The sequence below is a fragment of the Macaca nemestrina genome, chromosome 1 (genome assembly GCF_043159975.1).
Source record: "Macaca nemestrina isolate mMacNem1 chromosome 1, mMacNem.hap1, whole genome shotgun sequence".
In the NCBI taxonomy this organism is placed as follows: domain Eukaryota; kingdom Metazoa; phylum Chordata; class Mammalia; order Primates; family Cercopithecidae; genus Macaca; species Macaca nemestrina.
The window spans coordinates 113,164,466-113,186,036 of NC_092125.1; the positions used below are offsets into that span (position 1 = coordinate 113,164,466).

Consider the following 21,571-nt stretch of genomic DNA (forward strand, 5'->3'; position numbering starts at 1 on the left):
GACTCTACTCACTGCCACATGGTTTTTTTCATTGTTATTGAATGAACATGAGCTATTCGCAGCCCAATGAAAACTATAGGAATTATACTGCCTACGTCTTTCTGGTGGTTGTTCCCCTAGCCTTAATAGTTTTATTACGTAGGTACTGACCAATCCTAAGTTACTTGTGTAATGATTAAGTCATTAAACTTCAAATGAGATTATCACAATGCATTAATAATGGCACCTTAATTTATAGGATATATAACTTCAGATTATCATAGGGAGGCCACCATGCTAGGTGCTGGCAGTGATAAGATAAATAAGTTTTAGTTTCTATTTTCATGAAGCTCATAGTCTATTAGGGAAGAAAGACATATGGATACAGTTTGAGACCAGCCTGGCCAACATGGTGAAACTGAAATACAAAAAGTAGCCAGGCGTGGTGGCGGACATCTGTAATCCCAGCTACTCGGGAGGCTGACACACGAGAATCTCATGAACCCAGGAGGTGGAGGTTGCAGTGAGCCAAGATTGCTACAGCACCTCCAGCCCAGGCAACAGAGTGAGACTTCATCTTAAAAAAAAAAAAAAACAGACATATGGACAAATAATTTTAATGATGTATTACAAATGGTAAAAAAGTATGTATCCAAGGCACAATTGATGGAGAACTTTAGGGAGTGAGATCAAGCTCTTTGTATTTCTTTCTCACATTGAGTAACATGTCATTCAAAATACTGAGTATTTTTAAATTTTTCTATATGAAGTGGAACCAACAGTATTTACAATGAGTTTAAAATAATTCAGTAAATTATGGATGGTGAGTTTCCTGAAAGATGCTATGGAAATTATAGTAACTGTGTACTGTGGTTAAGAAACAATTTTTTCTTAACTGAAACAATTTTTACAATTGCTTTTAATAGAGACTGCAGATGAGTCTTATAAGGGAATTAGTTCAAGAGATAAATGAGGTATATTAAATGTTTCTCTAATAAAATAAGGGTCACATTACCCATTAGTTTAGTATTTAGTTTTCATTTTACATGTATAACCCATCTTTGCAATTATATTTTTAAGTTCCTTAAGAGCCATAGCTACAGCTTGTTTTTCTTGTTCTGATTTGTATGCCATATGATTGTAGAGTGCCGTGGCATGACTGTCGCTTAAAATTTGTTGGTTCCTTACTATGAGTATAAAGTGTTCCAATTTTTATTTAAACTTTGTTTCATAAGGCTACTGAAATCTAAAAGAGAGAAAAAGAGAGAGAGAGGAGACAGAAGTGAAAGGGAGAGAGAAGATTAATTTATATAGTTAATATGCCTGGAAAAACATGAATATGTGTATTTTGTCCTCCCCCACACACTGCACAATCACATATACCTTTTGAAAATATTGATTGATATTCTGTGTATTGGGGCACATATTTGATTTGCAAATGTGTGAGGGACCAATGCAAGTTTTATGACTATTGGTTTTACAAAACTGTTGGTGGTGATATAGATGAAGTTTATTCCAATTAACAAACAGGTTAAAAACTTCAAGCAAGTATTACTGAATTGATTTTCATAAATGGGGGAGTTGGCAGAATTCAATGAAAAAGTCAGAATTATGCTGCCCTCGGCGTGACTTAGTTCAGGTCATTCACTTTTATGAATCTAAGATTAAATTGATGCTACTCTTCAGAGCTCTAATTCTTATGTAATGGCTTAGATCCTTGCCAGAATGGAGGTTCCTGTGTGGATGGAGTGAATACTTTCTCCTGCCTCTGCCTTCCGGGTTTCACTGGGGATAAGTGCCAGACAGACATGAATGAGTGTCTAAGTGAACCCTGTAAGAATGGAGGGACCTGCTCTGACTACGTCAACAGTTACACTTGCAAGTGCCAGGCAGGATTTGATGGAGTCCATTGTGAGAACAACATCGATGAGTGCACTGAGAGGTGAGCAACCAATCACTCGGGCATCAGCATCTTACAAGAGAAAGGGAGAATGGGAAGGAAACTTCAGAGCACAGTGCTAGAATTGTGGAGCAGGGATGAGGTGTCCCCATGGATCCCAGTCCACAGTCATCTCCTATTGCCCAGTTACTGGTTCCTGAAAAACATATGTAGTTAGAAAGTTAAAGGTCAGAGGTTGCAAAGTTTATAGGGATGGTTTATTATTTCTTGCTTAGAGAACAGAAAGAGCTATAATTCTGTTCTGTTCTTCCCTTGGTCTCTTGTTCATTTCAAAAATCCGAAAATTCCATTTTCTCTGCAGAGATTGGAATTGTTACCAGTCTTTAAGAAATTTCTGGGAGTTTTGTTTCATTTCTTTTTATAATATCATGAACATATTTGTTCTATTTGTCTTTTATAAATAATCTATAGTGAAGAGGATTTTTCAAATAAATTGACTTAGAGATAAAATGAAATGAGGTACATGGGAAAACTACAGAAGAACTGGGTAAAACCTAGAAAACTTCACTTTCTCTAGGTATCTATACTAAGCTCAGTCTTTTAAATACTTCTGAGCCTTTGATTATAGAAAGGAAGTGGGCACCTCAGAGCTTCTGGCACCCAATCTAGCTTGTAAGAAAGTTTATGGGATATGGGTTGCTCAGAGGTATTTGCCTCTGTAACATCTTAGATTCCAGAAATCTTACTTTCTAGTAGTAAGTCACAGGCACCAGATGCATAGCTGATGTTGCTCTCTCTGTTTGCTTCTTAGCTCTTGTTTCAATGGTGGCACATGTGTTGATGGGATTAACTCCTTCTCTTGCTTGTGCCCTGTGGGTTTCACTGGACTCTTCTGCCTCCATGAGATCAATGAATGCAGCTCTCATCCATGCCTGAATGAGGGAACGTGTGTTGATGGCCTGGGTACCTACCACTGTAGCTGCCCCCTGGGCTACACTGGGAAAAACTGTCAGGTAATTGACTTCCTTCCCATTCACCAAACTGCTCCCCTAGAGCAGCTGAATATTATACCTGTTCACTTTCTAGTCTGAATAAGTTCCTTCTAAAAGAGACTATTGTGGATCTCAGGGATGTGCCTGAGATAATCTAGGTAACTTCTTAATAACTTGCAGATTCCAAAATGGTGCTGGCAATATGATATAGATTCACAAACGTAAGATCTTGAAAAGAGGCTAACCACGAACTGCAGAAAAATACATGTGGGAAATAAACACAGTTTTTTTTTTTGTTGTTTTTTGTTTTGTTTTGTTTTGTTTTACATTGGAAGCACAGAAAGAACTGAAGAAAATAGAGAATAATCAAAATACCCTTTTAAAGGTCAGATGCAACATCTAAGGGGGTAATAATGATAATTGTTATATCTTACAATGTGGTAACATTCTCAAAACCAAACGATTTACATATCTTTTAAGTTCAAATATGTAAATACACACTTCCATAAAATTTTAGGATGGAAAGAGCCCTTATAGGCAACTAATCTAACCTTTGATTTCATGGAAGGCAAAACTGAGCCCCAGAGGGGCAAAGTAACTTTTCCAAAGCTGCATACCAAACAGCACTGTATTTAATTTTATGTTATTCTACCTCTTTAATAGTGATAGAATAATAACTCCAAAGAACATAGGAACAAATGGCCAAACTTGACTTACAGGGCGCACTTAAGTAAGGCTTAGGCTATATTAGACAAGGGAGCACCCACCTCCACAGAATTAAGCAGCTTGTTGCAGATTCCATGGATCCCAAGAGCATTTTTGGTTGGGCTCCTATTTGTTCTCATAGCGTCAATTGGAAGTGCTGACGAAGCACTCCTCCCTTCTTCCAGCAAACAGTCTATATTGTGAATTTGGCCTTCCTCTCCTCAAGGGGCCAAGCCACTCCATGTGTGAATTCAGATGAAAAGTGCCAGTCCTTGTGCACTCTTTGCCTCAGATTGCCTTCCTTAGAAATAAGCTCTTAAACGGTTTTAGGCTTATTAACAGGCATTAAGTCCTTTTACCCATATTCACCAAAGATAGATTTGGTCAAGACCCATGTGGATTTCTCACACAGGATTAGCACAGAAAGTGTGAACCTGTCTGACAGCTTTAACTCTTTCTTTCTAGCACTGCGGGGTGGCCATACATGTAGGCAAATCATGTCTAGAGCATTGGGAATAGCTTAACCTGTTGGGCTTCCTTGAATTTTTAAACTTTTTTGGTAATAACTTTTTAAATAGAAGACCTAAGAGGAATTAGACTGCAGCAGGCCCTCAAATAACTTTGTTTCCTTCGGCGTCATTTTGTTATAACATTGAGTGGTGGAAAAAATCTGTTTTTGGCCAGAGCTGCTGTCTGTGTGGGGTTTGCATGTTCTCCCCATGTCTGTGTGGGTTTTCTCCAGGGACTCTAGTTTCTTCCCACAACTCAAAGCCATGTATGTTGGGTGAAGTGGACATGTCTACATTGTCCCATTGTGCCAGAATAGGCTCTGGCCACTCATGAACCTGAACTGGAATAAATGGGTTAGAAAATAAATGAATGGGGCCAGGCACGGTGGCTCACGCCTGTAATCCCAGCACTTTGGGAGGCTGAGGTGGTGGATCATGAGGTCAGGAGATCGAGACCATCCTGGCTAACACGGTGAAACCCGTCTCTACTAAAAATACAAAAAATTAGCCAGGTGTGGTGGCAGGCACCTGTAGTCCCGGCTACTCGGGAGGCTGAGGCAGGAGAATGGCATAAACCCAGGAGGCGGAGCTTGCAGTGAGCCAAGATTGCACCATTGCACTCCAGCCTGGGCGACAGAGTGAGACTCCATCTCAAAAGAAAAAAAAAAAGAAAGAAAATAAATGAATGAATATGCCAATTATTGTAAAATGAAAACTCATAAAGCCTATGATAATCGTACCAGGTGCACAACAATAAACGATGTGGTACAAAACCACCCAGCAAGCCTGCCATATTGGTTAGTGTTGCTTTCTGAACTGTGTGGTGGTAAGAGGTGCTGACAGTTTTGCTTTGCAAACATTTATTCCTTGACTTGACCTGCCACCACTAGGACTACCGTTACTCGCGGATTCACCAAAAATTGGATAAATAATTATTTTACTTGTTTTTATTAATATTTCTTAAATGAATGTATAGCTTATTTTAATGTTTAATATTAGAAGTGGGTGTTAATTTGAAGTTTAGTGACTTTTTTAACCAGAAATAAGTATAGGAACTTAACTCTTTTTTATATCAATTAGACTGTGGTAAAATTGGTTTCATTATATATTGTTGTCCTTAAAGTCGCAGTTTCCAGGAACCTAATGATGACGTTAAGTGAAGACTTACGGTACGTAAAAATGGTTAGATGTACCTCAGAACACTGAATCTAGTTTAAGGGCTCTTTTACTAGATGAGGGCTCCTTTTCTTTTTAATCAGTGTGCTTTTCTTTGATTTCTTGTAACACAATAGAACTTCTTTTTCTTCATTTCTAGTATTTGTATTTTGATGTATGTACACCCCTGCCTCTGTTTCAGACCCTGGTGAACCTCTGCAGTCGGTCTCCATGTAAAAACAAAGGTACTTGCATTCAGGATAAAGCAGAGTCCCGGTGCCGATGTCCATCTGGATGGGCTGGTGCTTATTGTGACGTGCCCAATGTCTCTTGTGACATAGCAGCCTCCAGGAGAGGTAAGCTTTGCTCCCTTGGACTCAGGTCATTCACTGAAATATTGACTGACCAGTGGCATTTAGAGCAGGTATTATTTTTTGTCAGATAAGAGGGAAGGGCAGATAGTAGTGGGTGGGCAGGGCTCTGGGGAAAGGGCTCAAGATAGAAGATGTAAGGGTAGAGGAATAGGTTCAGAGATTCCAGGAAGAAATGTATTTGAAATGAAACTAAGGTATATTCCACTTTCAGGGTTTATTTTTAATATACATCTGGTACTGAGGTCTGTGAAGAACTGGCTAAGAATAAGATTTGATGTGTCAGCCAGTTTAGGTTTACTTGCTCATTGGTTGATTTGAACCCCATGTGTCACATGTTCTTCTGTGACATTTCTTCCTCACTGGGTTTCCCAGGTGTGCTTGTTGAACACTTGTGCCAGCACTCAGGTGTCTGCATCAATGCTGGCAACACACATTACTGTCAGTGCCCCCTGGGCTATACTGGGAGCTACTGTGAGGAACAGCTCGATGAGTGTGCGTCCAACCCCTGCCAGCACGGGGCAACGTGCAGTGACTTCATTGGTGGATACAGATGCGAGGTGAGGACACTGAACAAGCAGAGGTCATGGACCTCCCAGGAGATCATACAACTGTTTTGAGCACTGATATATTGAATTTAGCTGCTTGTATCTTATATTTATAATTTATAGATTTTTACCAATCCCCATCATAGTGTTTACCACTGTTTCTTTCAGCTTCTCTGTGCAGTAAGTTAACATGTCCCTAGTATGGAACCATCCCAGCTCCTTAGGCTTGCTTTTAGGATTCGGAGCCAAGAGTCACTACCAGAGTACATTTTACAGGCTCACCCAACATAACAGTCCGCACTTCCCTGAATAGCAGCTGAGATAGGAAAAACTGCTTTGTGGAGTATTCCTTTGGCCCCTGTCACCTTTGTATGCAGTCATTAATCAGTCAACTAGCAATTTTCTCTCAAAAAAAATGTTGCTCATCCTGTTCCCCATAGCTTCATGCTAAATGTTACATGTACATATTGGAGGAAGTATGTGTCTTCAAGGGACATGTCACTATTTTAATGTCTGGGCTGATAATGGTTAGAGCAAGCAAGATATTAGCAAAATGTCTGAGACATTAATTTGATACCAATTCCAACCACCAAGCAACACTGAGAAAAGCTTTGCTTCTCTATTGTTATATGAATGAGCCAATGATAGCTTCTGTATTTTGGCCCCTGGGTTGTTTATTTATTCACAGCAGGCTGGGGCTCATTAGCTGAAAGGCCTGCCAGTACCAAACCCAAATTTTGACACATCCAGTTGTTTTAAACATAGCGCTCAAATAAGCAGATTTTTAACTATTTAGAGCTTGCCTGCTTTGCATAGCCTGCAAAACAGCAGCCAAAATCTGCTAGCCATAGTATAAGTAGGACAAAATAAACCCTGGGGCCATACAGACCCCAGACTGATGCTGGCCTTTAGAGCTCTCTGACCCAGAGATTCCTGCCACTGGCTGCTGAGTGACATCACCTAGACTCCCTCTCTGATCCTTCTTTCCCAGAGTTTACTTGCTGTCTTCCTCTTACCCACCTACCCCTCTGGAAGGTCTCATGCTATATGAGACTTCTCCCACATGCAAACCTGTCAAAGTGTCCAAATAAAGCCACCTCACAGCCATATCCTTTTTCTTGGTCATCCCTGAAATTCTTCCAACCCCTATAGCCACCACAGCCAGCCAGACCCACCTCCCTTTACCCCCAGCCGTATCCCAACCATTTTCTCACACATACATGCAGTTTCCTAAACCTGGAGATCAATAATTGCATGTCTGTGCTACCATCCACATATGCCTTTTGACTGAGTCATAGGGTCCTCATCACATACAGAGGAATGTGTATTTTAAAGATGAGGAAACCTGTACCTGGGAGGAACAAAAGGTTTGCACACAAGTCAAATCTGAAATATCCTTCATTGTATTCAGTCTTTGCCTTCCCTTTAAAGTGCCTTTTTCAACTGGAGGAGGAATAGGTAAATGCCAGTAAGCTGCGGGTTTTCTGTCCCTGCGTAGAATGATTAGCAGAGAGTGTGATGGCTCCAGAGAAGACATACAAAAGCTAAGTGGGGAGGTGGAAGAGAGTCACAGAAATGTTCCAGATCTCACTTGCTCTCATGGTCTGTTTCCAGTAATGGTCCAGTATTTCTTGTCCTTTTTGTTTCCTCATGGCAGTGTGTCCCAGGCTATCAGGGTGTCAACTGTGAGTATGAAGTGGATGAGTGCCAGAATCAGCCCTGCCAGAATGGAGGCACCTGTATTGACCTTGTGAACCATTTCAAGTGCTCCTGCCCACCAGGCACTCGGGGTATGAAATCATCCTTATCCATTTTCCATCGAGGGCATTGTCTAAGTTATAAAACCATTCTTAGTGTTCAGGGGATTTTATAAAATCAAAGATAGTAAGACTAGCTTCATTCCAAGCATTTAGTTCTGCATCCTAGTAATTCAAGCCATTTTATTCTCCCATCTCTTGCTAACTCTGATGTTGTGATTTATGTTCTCAGTTTTATCCGGTTGTTTGGCATCTTGATATTCCATGAAACACAGAATATGGAACTGATACAATATTAACATAACATAACAAAATTAGCTTGGTCAGTAAGATTTCTTGTTGCTTCACAGAAAAGCAACTAATGACCTCTAAAATAAACAATTTACATTTACCTGCTTATGTATTTTTTAAATTAGCCAAGTCTTACCTCTATAAGGTGGGGGAATGAATGAAATGAAAATATCTGCCTATTTTCATCACCTCAGGGGAGGATACTGATGGTGCAAGGTTCTACCTTAGGAATTGCAGTAAGGCCTGATGAGAGATGCAGCCATGGACTGTGAGTGATAGGGCCATCATTCTTCTGTGGGCATTGCCACTGCTTTTCAACTAAGTGGTAGGGCCATGATTCTGCTGCGAACATTGACACTGCTTTTGAACCATCCCTTGGAAAGAGTTTTGAGTATTGTTTATCAGAAGAGATGTAGTTATGATGGGGCCTACTCTGAGAAGCCTGTGAAAAAAATGTTAAAGGCCATCCACACTGGTGACAAATTCATTCTCATTAGTGTTAAAGAGAACAGAGTGCCAGAGAAGTATTTGTATTGCCTTAGAGCTTTTTGTCAGTAAAGTTTGATAATTTGCCTTCCCAGATATCAGAGTTTGACTAAATTAAAATAGGAGAGTACCCTACTAGTAGGCTCGTTATTGAGGAATGAGGTTAATGGGAAGAAGAAAACTAAGGAGAAACGGTCTTTAAGTATTTGAAGAATGGTCCTGCAAAAAGGAGAATTGTTCTTTATTCTAGAAATCAATGGTTGAGTAGAAATTAATTCCAATTCATTGTTAGTTTGTTCCTTTGAGAAATTGTACTGGTTAGGACAAGCTATGATTCTGGTGATAGCTATTATCGTAGTTCATTTATGTTGCTATAAAAGAATACCTGAGACTAAGTAATTTATTTTTCGAAAGAGGTATATTTGGCTCACAGTTCTATAGGCTGTACAGGAAGCATGGTGCCAGCATCTGCCTCTGGTGTGAGCGTCAGGCTGTTTCCACTCATGGTGAAAAGTGAAGAGGAGCCAATATGTGTAGAGATCACATGGCAAGAGATGAAGCAAGTGAGAGGGGAGGGAGATCCCAGGCTCTTTTTAACAACCAGCTCTCATGGGAACTAATAGAGCGAGAATGCTGTCATTGTCTCAAGGATAGCACCTTGAGACGTTCATGAGGGGTCTGCTCCAGGGACCCAGATACCTCCCATTAGGCCCTATGTCCAACATTGGAGATCACATTTTAACATGTGGTTTGGAGGAGTCAAACTTCAAGCTATAGCAGCTAATTAAACCTCAAATCTCAGAGCTTAATATAACACTGATTTTGTCACTCAGATAAAGTCGAATATGTGTTGGGCTACCTTTCTCTGTGTTTCAGATATGTAGTTTGAAACATCTGGCCTCCAAGGCCTCCACAGTATAGGGAAGAGAGACAGACTTGAAGGGTCATACAGCAGCTTTCACTAGCTCAGTCTGGAAGCAACACACATCACTGTCCCTCACAGTATATTGACCAGAATTATTAAATGGCCTCCATGACTTCAAGGGAGGCTGGGAAATATAGGAGAATACATGAGTATTCATCAAACTCTAAAATCACTGCCATACCATGAACTTTTAATTAATAAGACATGTCCAGTCCTAGAATGGATCATTTCAGGAGGAAACAAAATTTTTGTCTCTTCTAATCCTGTGGTAAAGATGGCTTAGAATACTAGTTTCGATATTATCATGACAGTCTTTTTCTTTCAGCACTTTGAATATGTCATCCAACTGATTTCTGATATCCATGGTTTTTAATGAGAAATATGCTGTTAATCTTGTTGAAGTTCCCTTATATGTGATACATTGCTTCTCTCTTGATGCCTTTAAGATTGTTTCTTTATCTTTTGATAGTTTGATTATGATATGTGTAGGTATGAATTTCTTTGACTTTATCCTACTTACAGTTCCTTGGATTATTTTACTATGTGTGCTTGTTTAGGTATGTGGAACAGTATTTTTTTTTTCATCCTGACTTAACTTCTCTGGCCATTAGTAAACATTCCAGGAAACTCTAAAGTCCTGTAACCCCATTGTGAGAGTCATCACAATGTGTCACCGTATTTCTAAGCCTTGGATCTTTGCCTACATGTCCCTCCAGTTTCCCAGGTCGAGGGCTAACTGTAACAGTTCTGCCTCTTCCTATTACTTTGCTTCAGGCTGAGGTTGAGTTCTCTCTCATTTGATAGATCTGTTTATTTCTGGTGGTTCCATTCTGATGGGGAAATACACATTTATGTTCATTTTACTAGCAATCCCTAAATATCAAATATTCTTTGAGATAGGGAGCATATACTGGATTTTGTTTTTACTTTTTTGTTTTCAATTTACTCTATGTATAAGGTGAGATATGCATATATGCATATAGACCAAAAATGTATTCACACGTAGAAAAGTATACAGTGAAAATACTTCTCATTCCCATCTCTCTTCTGGTGGGCAAATTTTCCCTCTCCCACAAACACGTAATCACCACTTTTAGTTGTTTGTGTTTCTTTCTAGAATTTTTCAAAAACTGTATCCTTCAAAATTTTCTTTATGTAGAGAGAAGCCAAATGCAATAATATTTTATTTCCTTTACTTTTTACTCTGAAGATAGAACATTAGACACATTTTTTGCACTTGATTTTTTTTATTTAATTGGAGATATTTTCATATCAAAATATAGAACTTCTCTCTCCTCTATATATACTTCTCTCTATATATATTATATATATATTGATGCCTCTAAGATTCTTTATCTTTTGATAGTTTGATTATGATGTGTGTAGGAATATATATTTTTTATATATATATATATATATTTTTTTTTTGAGATGGAGTTTTGCTTTTGTTGCCCAGGCTGGAGTGCAATGGTACGATCTCAGCTCACCACATCCTCCGCCTCCTGGGTTCAAGTGATTCTCCTGCCTCAGCCCCCCGAGTAGCTGGGATTACAGGCATGTGCCACTACGCCCAGCTGATTTTGTATTTTTAGTAGAGACAGGGTTTCTCCATGTTGGTCAGGCTGGTCTCGAACTCCTGGCCTCAAGCAATCCATCCACCTCAGCCTCCCAAAGTGCTGGGATGACAGGCATGAGCCACCACGCCTGGCCCGAACTTCCTCAATATTTTTTATAGCTACAGAATTCCCTTTTACAGGCATGCCATATTTTACTTAACCAGTGTCATCATGATAGATATTTCAGTTATCTTGCAGGCATATAAGCATATTGGTAAAATAAATTTTCAGAAATAGAATCGCTGGATTGAGTAATACATACATTTATAATTTTAATCAGTAATTTCAGTATATCAGCATACTGGCTTTTTGTTAAGGTGGAGAATGTATTTTAATTTAAGAATCATTTCTTTTCCTTTTCTTGCAGTTTCTGTTTATATATATATTTATATATATATGTATGTCTTTTTTCCCCCATTAAGTTGTTGATTTAATTTTTTGTGGAAATTGGCTATGATATTAAAAAAACAAATATTTTCCCAGTATGTTGTTTTTTATCTTTTGATTTTCTTTATAGTGATATTTAGTGCACACTTTTACTTTTTAATCAAGTTGAATTTATCATTTTTAAAATGGCTTCTGGATTTTGAGTTGTAGTTAGCAACATCTTATACACTTGAAGGTTGTAAAGAAATTCTCCTATATTTTCTTCAAGTACTTTTTCCATATGGCTACTCATTTGTTAATACACAATTTATTGAATATTTTGTTTTTTATATAATGATTTGAGATGGTACCTTTGCCAGATTCTAAATTCCCATGTGTATTTTTGGTATTCTTCTGGACTTTATTTTCTCTGTTATTCTATTAATTCACCAATAACTTTCTGTTCCAATTAAGGATCTTCTTCTTCATAGTTTTTCTGGTTATAGTTACAGTTTATTTTTCACATAATTTTATAATCAGCTTGTCTTAATAAATTCCTGTTGGTAATTTTTATTGGGGTCTCATTAAATTTATGAATCAGTATAGAGAAAACTGACAATTTCATGATGAGGAATCTTGCTAACCAAATCCTGGTATGTCTTTCCATTTATTCAAGTCTCTTTTGTGTCTGTTAGGACACTATTAAAGTAGTCTTCATATAAGTGTAACACATTTCTTGTTAAGATTGTTCCTAGGTATTTTATCTTTGGTAATTTGGTAATTGCTATTGAAAATTGGGCCTTATTTTACATTTTTTAAAAAATAATCTTGCTTTTGTTAGTGTATGCTACAATGCAAGTGGCAGGAATACAGAACTGTTTTCTTTTGTACCTGTTTTTATTTTTATTATGATTATGATTATTTTTTGAGACAGAGTCTCGCTCTGTTGCCCAGGCTGGAGCACAGTGGCGTGACCTCGGCTCACTGCAACCATCATCTCCCGGGTTCAAGTGATTCTCCTGCATCAGCCTCCCGAGTAGCTGAGATTACAGGCATGTGCCACCACACCCAGCTAATTTTTGTGTATTTCGTAGAGATGGGGTTTCACCATGTTGGGCAGATTGGTCTCGAACTCCTGCCCTCAAGTGACCCGCCTGCCTCAGCCTCCCAAAGTGCTGGGATTACAGGCGTGAGCCACTGCGCCCGGCCTCTTTTGTACCTTTTTGAATTAATCATAGAATAATTTCTAGAATAGTCATTGATTTCTTTTGTTTCTTTCTAAGACACTGTATGCAGATATTCATACTAGATGGCTCATTTATAGCTATAGTACATTAAATGAGTCCTATTTTAAATGGAATAACTTTTGAACTCTCAGCAGGAAATTTATCCTCTATTTTTGTTAAATAAAAAGCATTGGTGCATTTACACACTATTGCAGAAAAAAGCCAGTGATTATAAAACTTAAAAATGTATTTCATTCAAAATTCAGTTCCAATTGTTACCAATGTATTTACATAACCTATGTATAGTCATGGGTCACTTAACAGTGGGGATATGTTCTGAGAAATACGCCCTTAGGCAATTTCATTGTTGTACAATCATCATGGAGTGTAATTACACAAACAGAGAGAGTATAGCTTACTACACACCTAGGCTCCAAACCTGCACCTTGTTTTACTGAACTGAATATTGTAGGCAATTATAACACAATGGAAAGTATTTATGTATCTGAACATATTTAAGAAGAGGTACCGTAGAAAACTTAAAAGGTACAGTAAAAATACAATATAAAAGATAAAAAATAGTATACCTGTATAGGGCATTTACCGTGAAAGGAGCTTGCAAGACTGGAAATTGCTCTGGGTGAGTCAGTGAATGGTAAGTGAATGTGAAGGCCTAGGACATTACTGTAGACTACTGTAGACTTTGTAAATACTGTACACCTAAGCTACACTGAATTTATTTAAAAAGTAATTGTGCTATGACATTACAAGGCTATGATGTTACTAGGCAACAGGAATTTATCAGCTTCAGCTTCATTATGGGACCACTGTTGTGTATGCTGCCTGCATTGACTAAAATGTCATTATACAGTTGCATGACTGTATTTATTGTTATGTTCTTTTTTGGACTGTTTTTATATTTTAGATTATACTTTGGAAAAATTACTGAGCCTCTCTTGAGCTCCAGTTTCCTTGTCTTTGAGATGGGACAAATAATAGGACCTACACCATAGGGTGCTACTTCACTGGATTGTGTGGGAGAGTACATGTGGAGCTCTAGTGTGTTCATTCCTTTACTTGTACAACTCACCAGAAGGATGACAGCTGTCATGAATAAAGCATGTGCTTTGCCCTGCCCAACTACAAGGTCCCACTACCAGTTGAAGAGTATACTCTGATTCATTGTGAAAATGCCAACAAGTGTGGTTATCCCTTGCTGGAAAGCAGGTTAAAAGGATTTTCATAATTCTGTGCCTCTTCTCTTTCCTCCAGGCCTACTCTGTGAAGAAAACATTGATGACTGTGCCAGGGGTCCACATTGCCTTAATGGTGGTCAGTGCGTGGATAGGATTGGAGGCTACAGTTGTCGCTGCTTGCCTGGCTTTGCTGGGGAGCGATGTGAGGGAGACATCAACGAGTGCCTCTCCAACCCCTGCAGCTCTGAGGGCAGCCTGGACTGTATACAGCTCACCAATGACTACCTGTGTGTTTGCCGTAGTGCCTTTACTGGTGAGAAGCTCTCTAGCCTCCTGGCCACTCTGCCTTGGAAGATGGTTTTAGTGAACAAATTGGGCCCTGTGACTTGTCCCAGACCCAAGTGAAGCTTTTCTTATATAAGAAAAACAACAGTAGCTTAATTTTTAAAAGCCAGTTTTTTCTTGGTCTGTACTCTATGGATGTTACAATCAGTGTCTACCTTTAATTTTTCCTGAGAGATTCTTTTGTTGTGCATTGATTATATCATGCTATGACAGGAATATTTTTTACAGTGTATATTGAAAGTAGTTGAACAAAATAACATTTTTTAATAGTGGCAAAATATCCAAAACCTAAAATTTACTATCTGAGTCATTTTAAAGTGTACAGTGTACAGTTCAGTGGCATTGTTTAGTACATTGACATTGTTGTTCTACTATCACCACCATTCATTCACAGAACTCTTTTCATCTGAACAAAATAACATTTTGTTTTAAGGAACCTTACGTCTAACTCTGGTTTCTTTGCCCTGCCTCCTTTGACATGTGAGGCTTGAATTACAGGGTAGTTCCTGCCACCGTGATCATTCCACTCCTAGGACTCAGAGAAGCTTAGGACCCTGCTTAGATACTTAAAGGGAGCAGGTCCAAATTCAAGTGTCTTTAACCAAGGATCGTTGATATGGGTATGAAATGAAAAGTTGCAGTGGTCACAAGTAATGCCCTGCTCAGTAAAGGCTGGGCCATGTTCCTACTCTGTTCCCAAGCTTCTTTCTTTCGTCACAGGGCATGAAGATGACCAAGCCCTGCCTCAGAATAGGGGTCTTGTCACAAGAACTTACTAGTTGCTTCTGGAGAGGGCAGCATGGTGACTGTTGGGAACTAAAATAGTTGTTTGTATCCAGATGTGGCAGGATACTCAGATTTGAAAATTATCATGCATTTCCTGGGGTCTGTAGTTGTATTTCTCATACGGAGGGTGTGATCAGATTCCTTGGGATTCAGAAAATAGGCTTTAATAGTCTATTTACAAACAATTCATCAAGCTGAACTCTGCTATATCCTGAGCCCATCTTCAGCCATCTTTCCTTCCAACTTTAAAGATATGCTACCTTACCATCTTAGAATTTTATAAAGAATAGGGATTCTAGGCCGGGTGCGGTGGCTCAAGCCTGTAATCCCAGCACTTTGGGAGGCCGAGACGGGCGGATCACGAGGTCAGGAGATCGAGACCATCCTGGCAAACACGGTGAAACCCCGTCTCTACTAAAAAAATACAAAAAACTAGCCGGGCGAGGTGGCGGGCGCCTGTAGTCCCAGCTACACAGGAGGCTGAGGCAGGAGAATGGCGTAAACCCGGGAGGCGGAGCTTGCAGTGAGCTGAGATCCGGCCACTGCGCTCCAGCCCCGGCGACAGAGCGAGACTCTGTCTCAAAAAAAAAAAAAAAAAAAAAAGAATAGGGATTCTGCAATATGGAAGCTCCCTGGATACACTAACATCCAAAAAGAAATAGTCCGTTGTGAACATAATAGCTATTGAGGCAATGTGGAACAGAATGAGTATGAACAGTCTGTCTACAGCCTCGTATTGGCCATACTGCAGCTGGAAAGCCAACGAAGCAAAACTGGCTCCCGTTTCTTTCATTGCCCCTGAGGCTTTTTTCTCTGGAAACACTGACAAGCATTTGCAAAGTAAGGGGGAAGCAGGAGAAGGAAGGAATGGAGACCACTTTGAAGTAGTGTCCCACAGCCAGGAAGTAGTGTTTGTGTGTTTTCCACATTTGTGAATGAAAAAAAAAAAAATCTGTTGAATACATTGAGCACAATTATTGTGGGATGCTGTTGCAGAGATAAACAGCAAGGGACTGGTGGTCCACCAAGCTGTGTCCATGTGGTGGTTGCTCTTGGTTAGTGGCTGCTGCTGTGATTTGAAGAGACAAACATTTATACCTCTTGCTGCTTGATCTCATTGGCCAAAAACATTATATTTTTGTTTCATTTTTAAAGCTACCTCTTCTTTCCCGAGTGACCACAGGCCAGGTGGGGCCTATCTCCTGCTATTGACCAGGAGTCCCAGCTGTGCCCTGCGTCTCCTCTGTGGTTCCAGTTGCCTCGTTCTTTATCTTGGAGCAGTGGCCCCTAGGGACCTTCTGTTTTGGAACTATTCCTAGAGGAAACTAACTCTAGGAAAATCAAGCTGCATTTTAAGGAATTGAGTTAGGTTACAGAAAGGCCAAAAAGTGATTAAAATGAGGTATCACAGATGAAAATTCTCTATGCTGCAAATCACCTTTTAAATATATTGGCCTGGTATAGCCTCTCCTATGAAGTAGATGACATTAACAAAATGCAATGAATAGTTTTTCAACTGTTTCCTGCAATTTATGAAAGCTAAAGTGACTTCAAAAAGCTGAAGTGTGATTTCTCTTTTTTTGGTGGGATTTAAGTCACTTTTCTCACCCATACTGTCGTGTGAGTTGGTACTTATTGTGGAGGCAAGACAGAGTAAGGGACTGGCCTGAGCCAGTGACAGGCCAATCATGCTGAGCTACAGTGAGTGTTTTCTTCCTATGCTCAGATTACCACAGGCTTAGAACTGAATTCTCTCACACTTGCTCCACCTATGGCTAGTTCCCATCCCAGCAAAGTTTGTTCAGTAACTTGTAGTGACTACTTCTGCCTTTTAAAGCTTTTTTTATTTTTTATTTTCTGAGGCCGGCACTGTGAAACCTTCGTCGATGTGTGTCCCCAGATGCCCTGCCTGAATGGAGGGACTTGTGCTGTGGCCAGTAACATGCCTGATGGTTTCATTTGCCGTTGTCCCCCGGTAAGTGCCCTGTTGCTCATCTAAGAAGGGGCATTGTCTCTTCCATACAATCTGTGGCAGAACTGAGATTAAACCTGGTTTAATCAGTCTTCCAAATGGGAAGATTTCTCAGTTCTGCTCTTTCACAAGAAAGTACTTGGGTTCTTCCATTTAAAGCTGTTTACAGGCGACAAAACAAAACAAAAACAAAAGTAAATAAAAGCTGTTTAGATACTCCCAGAAACAGTGAGCTTTCCAATCCATGACTGTCAGTCTTAAGAAAAACTAAGGGAAAACCATAAAAAGTGGTGGAATGCCCCCTTGAAAATAGGGCTGATGTATGTGGCTTCTTGGCCCCATGCTGGAGGGTAATCTCACTGCCCAGGTTGGGCCAGAGTTGGTGGAAATGCTGCTCTGCTTGCATTCTTTAGCAGGAACCATTTGGAAGCAAGTTGTCTCTTAAAGTAGAGGGAAGCTTAATTTTAGCTCTTTGCTATACCCATTCTTTTATCACTGCCAGAGGCTGAAACCTTCCCAAAACAAGAGATCCCTATGCCTCGGGAGATACCAAAAGGAAACCTGTCTAGTAACCTTGGCTTGGGCTGAACAGGAAGTACAGAAGGGAGTAGTGAGATGTGGAGGTTTTCTAGAAACCCAAAACTTCCAATATGACTGTTTTCCTACCAATGCCATTTTTATTTCCTCACTGATTTCCACAGGGATTTTCCGGGGCAAGGTGCCAGAGCAGCTGTGGACAAGTGAAATGTAGGAAAGGAGAGCAGTGTGTGCACACCGCCTCTGGACCCCGCTGCTTTTGCCCCAACCCCCGGGACTGCGAGTCAGGCTGTGCCAGTAGCCCCTGCCAGCACGGGGGCAGCTGCCACCCTCAGCGCCAGCCTCCTTATTACTCCTGCCAGTGTGCCCCGCCATTCTGGGGTAGCCGCTGTGAACTCTACACGGCACCCCCCAGCACCCCTCCTGCCACCTGTTTGAGCCAATATTGTGCCGACAAAGCTCGTGATGGCGTCTGTGATGAGGCCTGCAACAGCCATGCCTGCCAGTGGGATGGGGGTGACTGTTCTCTCACCATGGAGAACCCCTGGGCCAACTGCTCCTCCCCACTTCCCTGCTGGGATTATATCAACAACCAGTGTGATGAGCTGTGCAACACGGCCGAGTGCCTGTTTGACAACTTTGAATGCCAGGGGAACAGCAAGACATGCAAGTAAGGGCTTCACGTTTTCCAGAAGCTGAAGGGGACTGTCACTAACACACTTCAGTTTCTCGTTCTTGCTCCTAACCACTCCAGTGCTTCAGCCTAAGCTGCCTCTGCTTTTCAGATGGTGCCAGCCTTGTCCCATCGCACACTACCCTGTGCTCTCCCTTGCTGACAAAGGGCCAGGAATGCTCATTGCATAATGACCCTCTCTCTCTGCCTATCTCTGCCTTCTCACCTGCTGCCTTCGTGACCTCCTGGGGGATATAACTTTTGGAAGTGGTGTTTCCCACTTCAAGCAGCCTCTCACATAACCTGCCTGCAGGATGGATGGAAAGGTCTGTATCTCTCTCTTCACCCCATTCCTTTCCCTAAGACTGTTTTTCCCCACCCAGGTTTATCAGGAAGCATGAATTAGATTAGGCCTGTGAACCCTCCTGGTCTTAATTGTTATAGTTGTAGGATGCTGTATGGTTTACTTAGGAACTTTCCTATTAATTAGCCATTCCATCTAATTTAATCCAAGTTAATTCTCAACAACCCATGAGGCATAGGTATTATTAACATTCTTTCATAGGTGAGAGAACTTAGGCCCAAGGGTTAAAGAACTTGCCAGAGCAAGTTGTTTCATTGACTCCTAATCTTTTGATTGAGATAGCATGAAAAGTTGTACCAAATAGTATAAATATCAAGGGGTAGGGTATGAGGAGAGGAGAGTGTAGATGAAATAGTTTGTACATCATTTAGGTTTAGGGGTTCTAATTCCTTTTGCAAATATTGAAAGAGCCTGTACAAGTAAGGTCTGGTGTGCTACAAGGACATACCCATCCCCCTTTACCTTCTGTAGCTGGGATTCGCTCTTGAAAGGGAAAGAAATGGGTCATGTTAATATGGTTCTCTATGGCAACTCTCAATGGTTCAGGGTCATTTATCAAGTTTCTAGAGGCATCTTTCACTTCCTAAAGCCCGTTGTTACCTTATTGGGGACAATGGATACAAAGTAGAGGAAGCATGAACCAGGCTGACTTTTGTTTCAGATATGCAGCTTTGTTTGAAAACCTGACTTAACAGGATTGTAAACTGCCTGGGAGTCCCTAAGCTCCTGCAGCGTAGTGAGTACAATGTTCTTCATTTAGGAAGTACACAACAAGGATGAGTGGCGTAGACTATACATACCCTATGACATCAGGGATAGGAGATGCAAAGAAGGTTTTGTGGGGCATTTGGGTCCTGGGTGTGGGCCACAGAAAATGGGTAGGAAAATCCACAGTTAGTTCCAAATGAAAAAGCAAATAGAGCTCCAGTCTAATCTGAGCCCCTTTCTCCTGTTCTCTGCTTCCCCTTACCTAGGTATGACAAATACTGTGCAGACCACTTCAAAGACAACCACTGTGACCAGGGGTGCAACAGTGAGGAGTGTGGTTGGGATGGGCTGGACTGTGCTGCTGACCAGCCTGAGAACCTGGCAGAGGGTACCCTGGTTATTGTGGTATTGATGCCACCTGAACAGCTGCTCCAGGATGCTCGCAGCTTCTTGCGGGCACTGGGGACCCTGCTCCACACCAACCTGCGCATTAAGCGGGACTCCCAGGGGGAGCTCATGGTGTACCCCTATTATGGTGAGAAGTCAGCTGCCATGAAGAAACAGAGGATGACACGCAGGTCCATTCCTGGTGAACAAGAGCAGGAGGTGGCTGGGTAAGTGTTTGGTTTCTGAACTTCAAGGCTAATTTTATGAAGCCTAGCACTTTGATATGTAGCACATGTCATAACTCAACCTATAGAAATGCAAATATCAGACAAATAGAATGGCCCACCACTTAAGATAAACCCATTACCCCAGTACTTATGTTTAAATGTAAAGATGTGCCTTGATCTTGGGCTCCTGAAAAGTGGACTGGGGTACACAGAAGGCAGGATGCCTGGAAGGCCTTCTCGGATGCCAGAATCCATAACCTTTTGCCAGAGTTGCCTCACATCCCTTTATTAGTGACATTCCTTTGTACATTAATCATTGCCTTATTGTCAAGGCCCTTCTTTAGAATATACGTCTCTTTGACACAGGTAATGATCTTCACTTGCTCTGTCATTCACACCTCACTCTTTGTTGGTATATTCTCAAACTTTCAACCCTCCAACTAGCTGAGATACCAATGCACAGACAAAGGAAAATAAGGACTAAAAATGCACAGGGATGTATTTTTAGAGTAGCACTAAGTACCACTGAGTAGGTAGGACAGAATGGAAGAAGACCACTGAAACCTTCAGGAGGAAAACAGCTTCTCACTTTGTCATGCATTGCCTCAGCCAGAAGGCTTTGGTCAGCTAGACTAAGGAAGGTGGGACATCCTCTATGTGGGAATTAGTGTTTAAGATCTCAAGGGACAATATCCTAATTTCTGAGATATGTCTTAAAGCAGCATGCCAGAGGTAGGGACCTGATGCTGAAGGGGAGGAAGGAAGGCTCCCATCACCCTTTATGACACATTCTGCCTGACCTGCACTCTTCTGTTTTACCCCCATCTCTCCTCCTCTGCTTCTCCCTTGGCATCCCACAGCTCTAAAGTCTTTCTGGAAATTGACAACCGCCAGTGTGTTCAAGACTCAGACCACTGTTTCAAGAACACAGATGCAGCAGCAGCTCTCCTGGCCTCTCACGCCATACAGGGGACCCTGTCATACCCTCTCGTGTCTGTCGTCAGTGAGTGGCAGTGGTGTAAAGGGGAAAGGTGGCGGGGGGAGAGTGTCAGTTGGGGGAACAATTTTCATTATGTAGCCCTCTTATTTTTTCAGAACTGTTGAGGTCAAAGTTGCCCTCTAAATGAATCTAATGCTGACATTGAGAGGTTGATGTTTTATTCAGCACTTTCCCTGTCTCTGTGGACTTTCAGGTGAATCCCTGACTCCAGAACGCACTCAGCTCCTCTATCTCCTTGCTGTTGCTGTTGTCATCATTCTGTTTATTATTCTGCTGGGGGTAATCATGGCAAAACGAAAGCGTAAGCATGGCTCTCTCTGGCTGCCTGAAGGTTTCACTCTTCGCCGAGATGCAAGCAATCACAAGCGTCGTGAGCCAGTGGGACAGGATGCTGTGGGGCTGAAGTAAGAGGCGTTGCCAACAAGCCACTATTCACAGTATAAGTAGGGATGACTAGAAAAGCGTATCTTGTTGAATCATGATTTTAAATTCTAAGCTCTGGACATTTACTCCCACTGCCCGTGATTCTAAATGCCTTGTGAGTGACTGA

At 41.0% G+C, this 21,571-nt stretch overlaps 1 protein-coding gene across 3 annotated transcripts in view; it reads left to right on the plus strand.

Annotated features, from left to right (window-relative positions):
- LOC105479059 (notch receptor 2) overlaps positions 1 to 21,571 on the plus strand; it is a 189,885-nt gene that overhangs the window by 158,070 nt on the left and 10,244 nt on the right. For all 3 annotated transcript variants that reach the window (XM_071069751.1, XM_011736858.3, XM_011736856.2), the window contains exons 18-28: positions 1,693 to 1,921; positions 2,691 to 2,892; positions 5,443 to 5,596; positions 5,987 to 6,171; positions 7,817 to 7,949; positions 14,099 to 14,335; positions 17,016 to 17,128; positions 17,827 to 18,332; positions 19,674 to 20,021; positions 20,882 to 21,024; positions 21,215 to 21,425. In XM_071069751.1, coding sequence (XP_070925852.1) covers positions 1,693 to 1,921; positions 2,691 to 2,892; positions 5,443 to 5,596; positions 5,987 to 6,171; positions 7,817 to 7,949; positions 14,099 to 14,335; positions 17,016 to 17,128; positions 17,827 to 18,332; positions 19,674 to 20,021; positions 20,882 to 21,024; positions 21,215 to 21,425 — 2,461 coding nt within the window. The remainder of the gene's footprint in view (positions 1 to 1,692; positions 1,922 to 2,690; positions 2,893 to 5,442; positions 5,597 to 5,986; positions 6,172 to 7,816; positions 7,950 to 14,098; positions 14,336 to 17,015; positions 17,129 to 17,826; positions 18,333 to 19,673; positions 20,022 to 20,881; positions 21,025 to 21,214; positions 21,426 to 21,571) is intronic.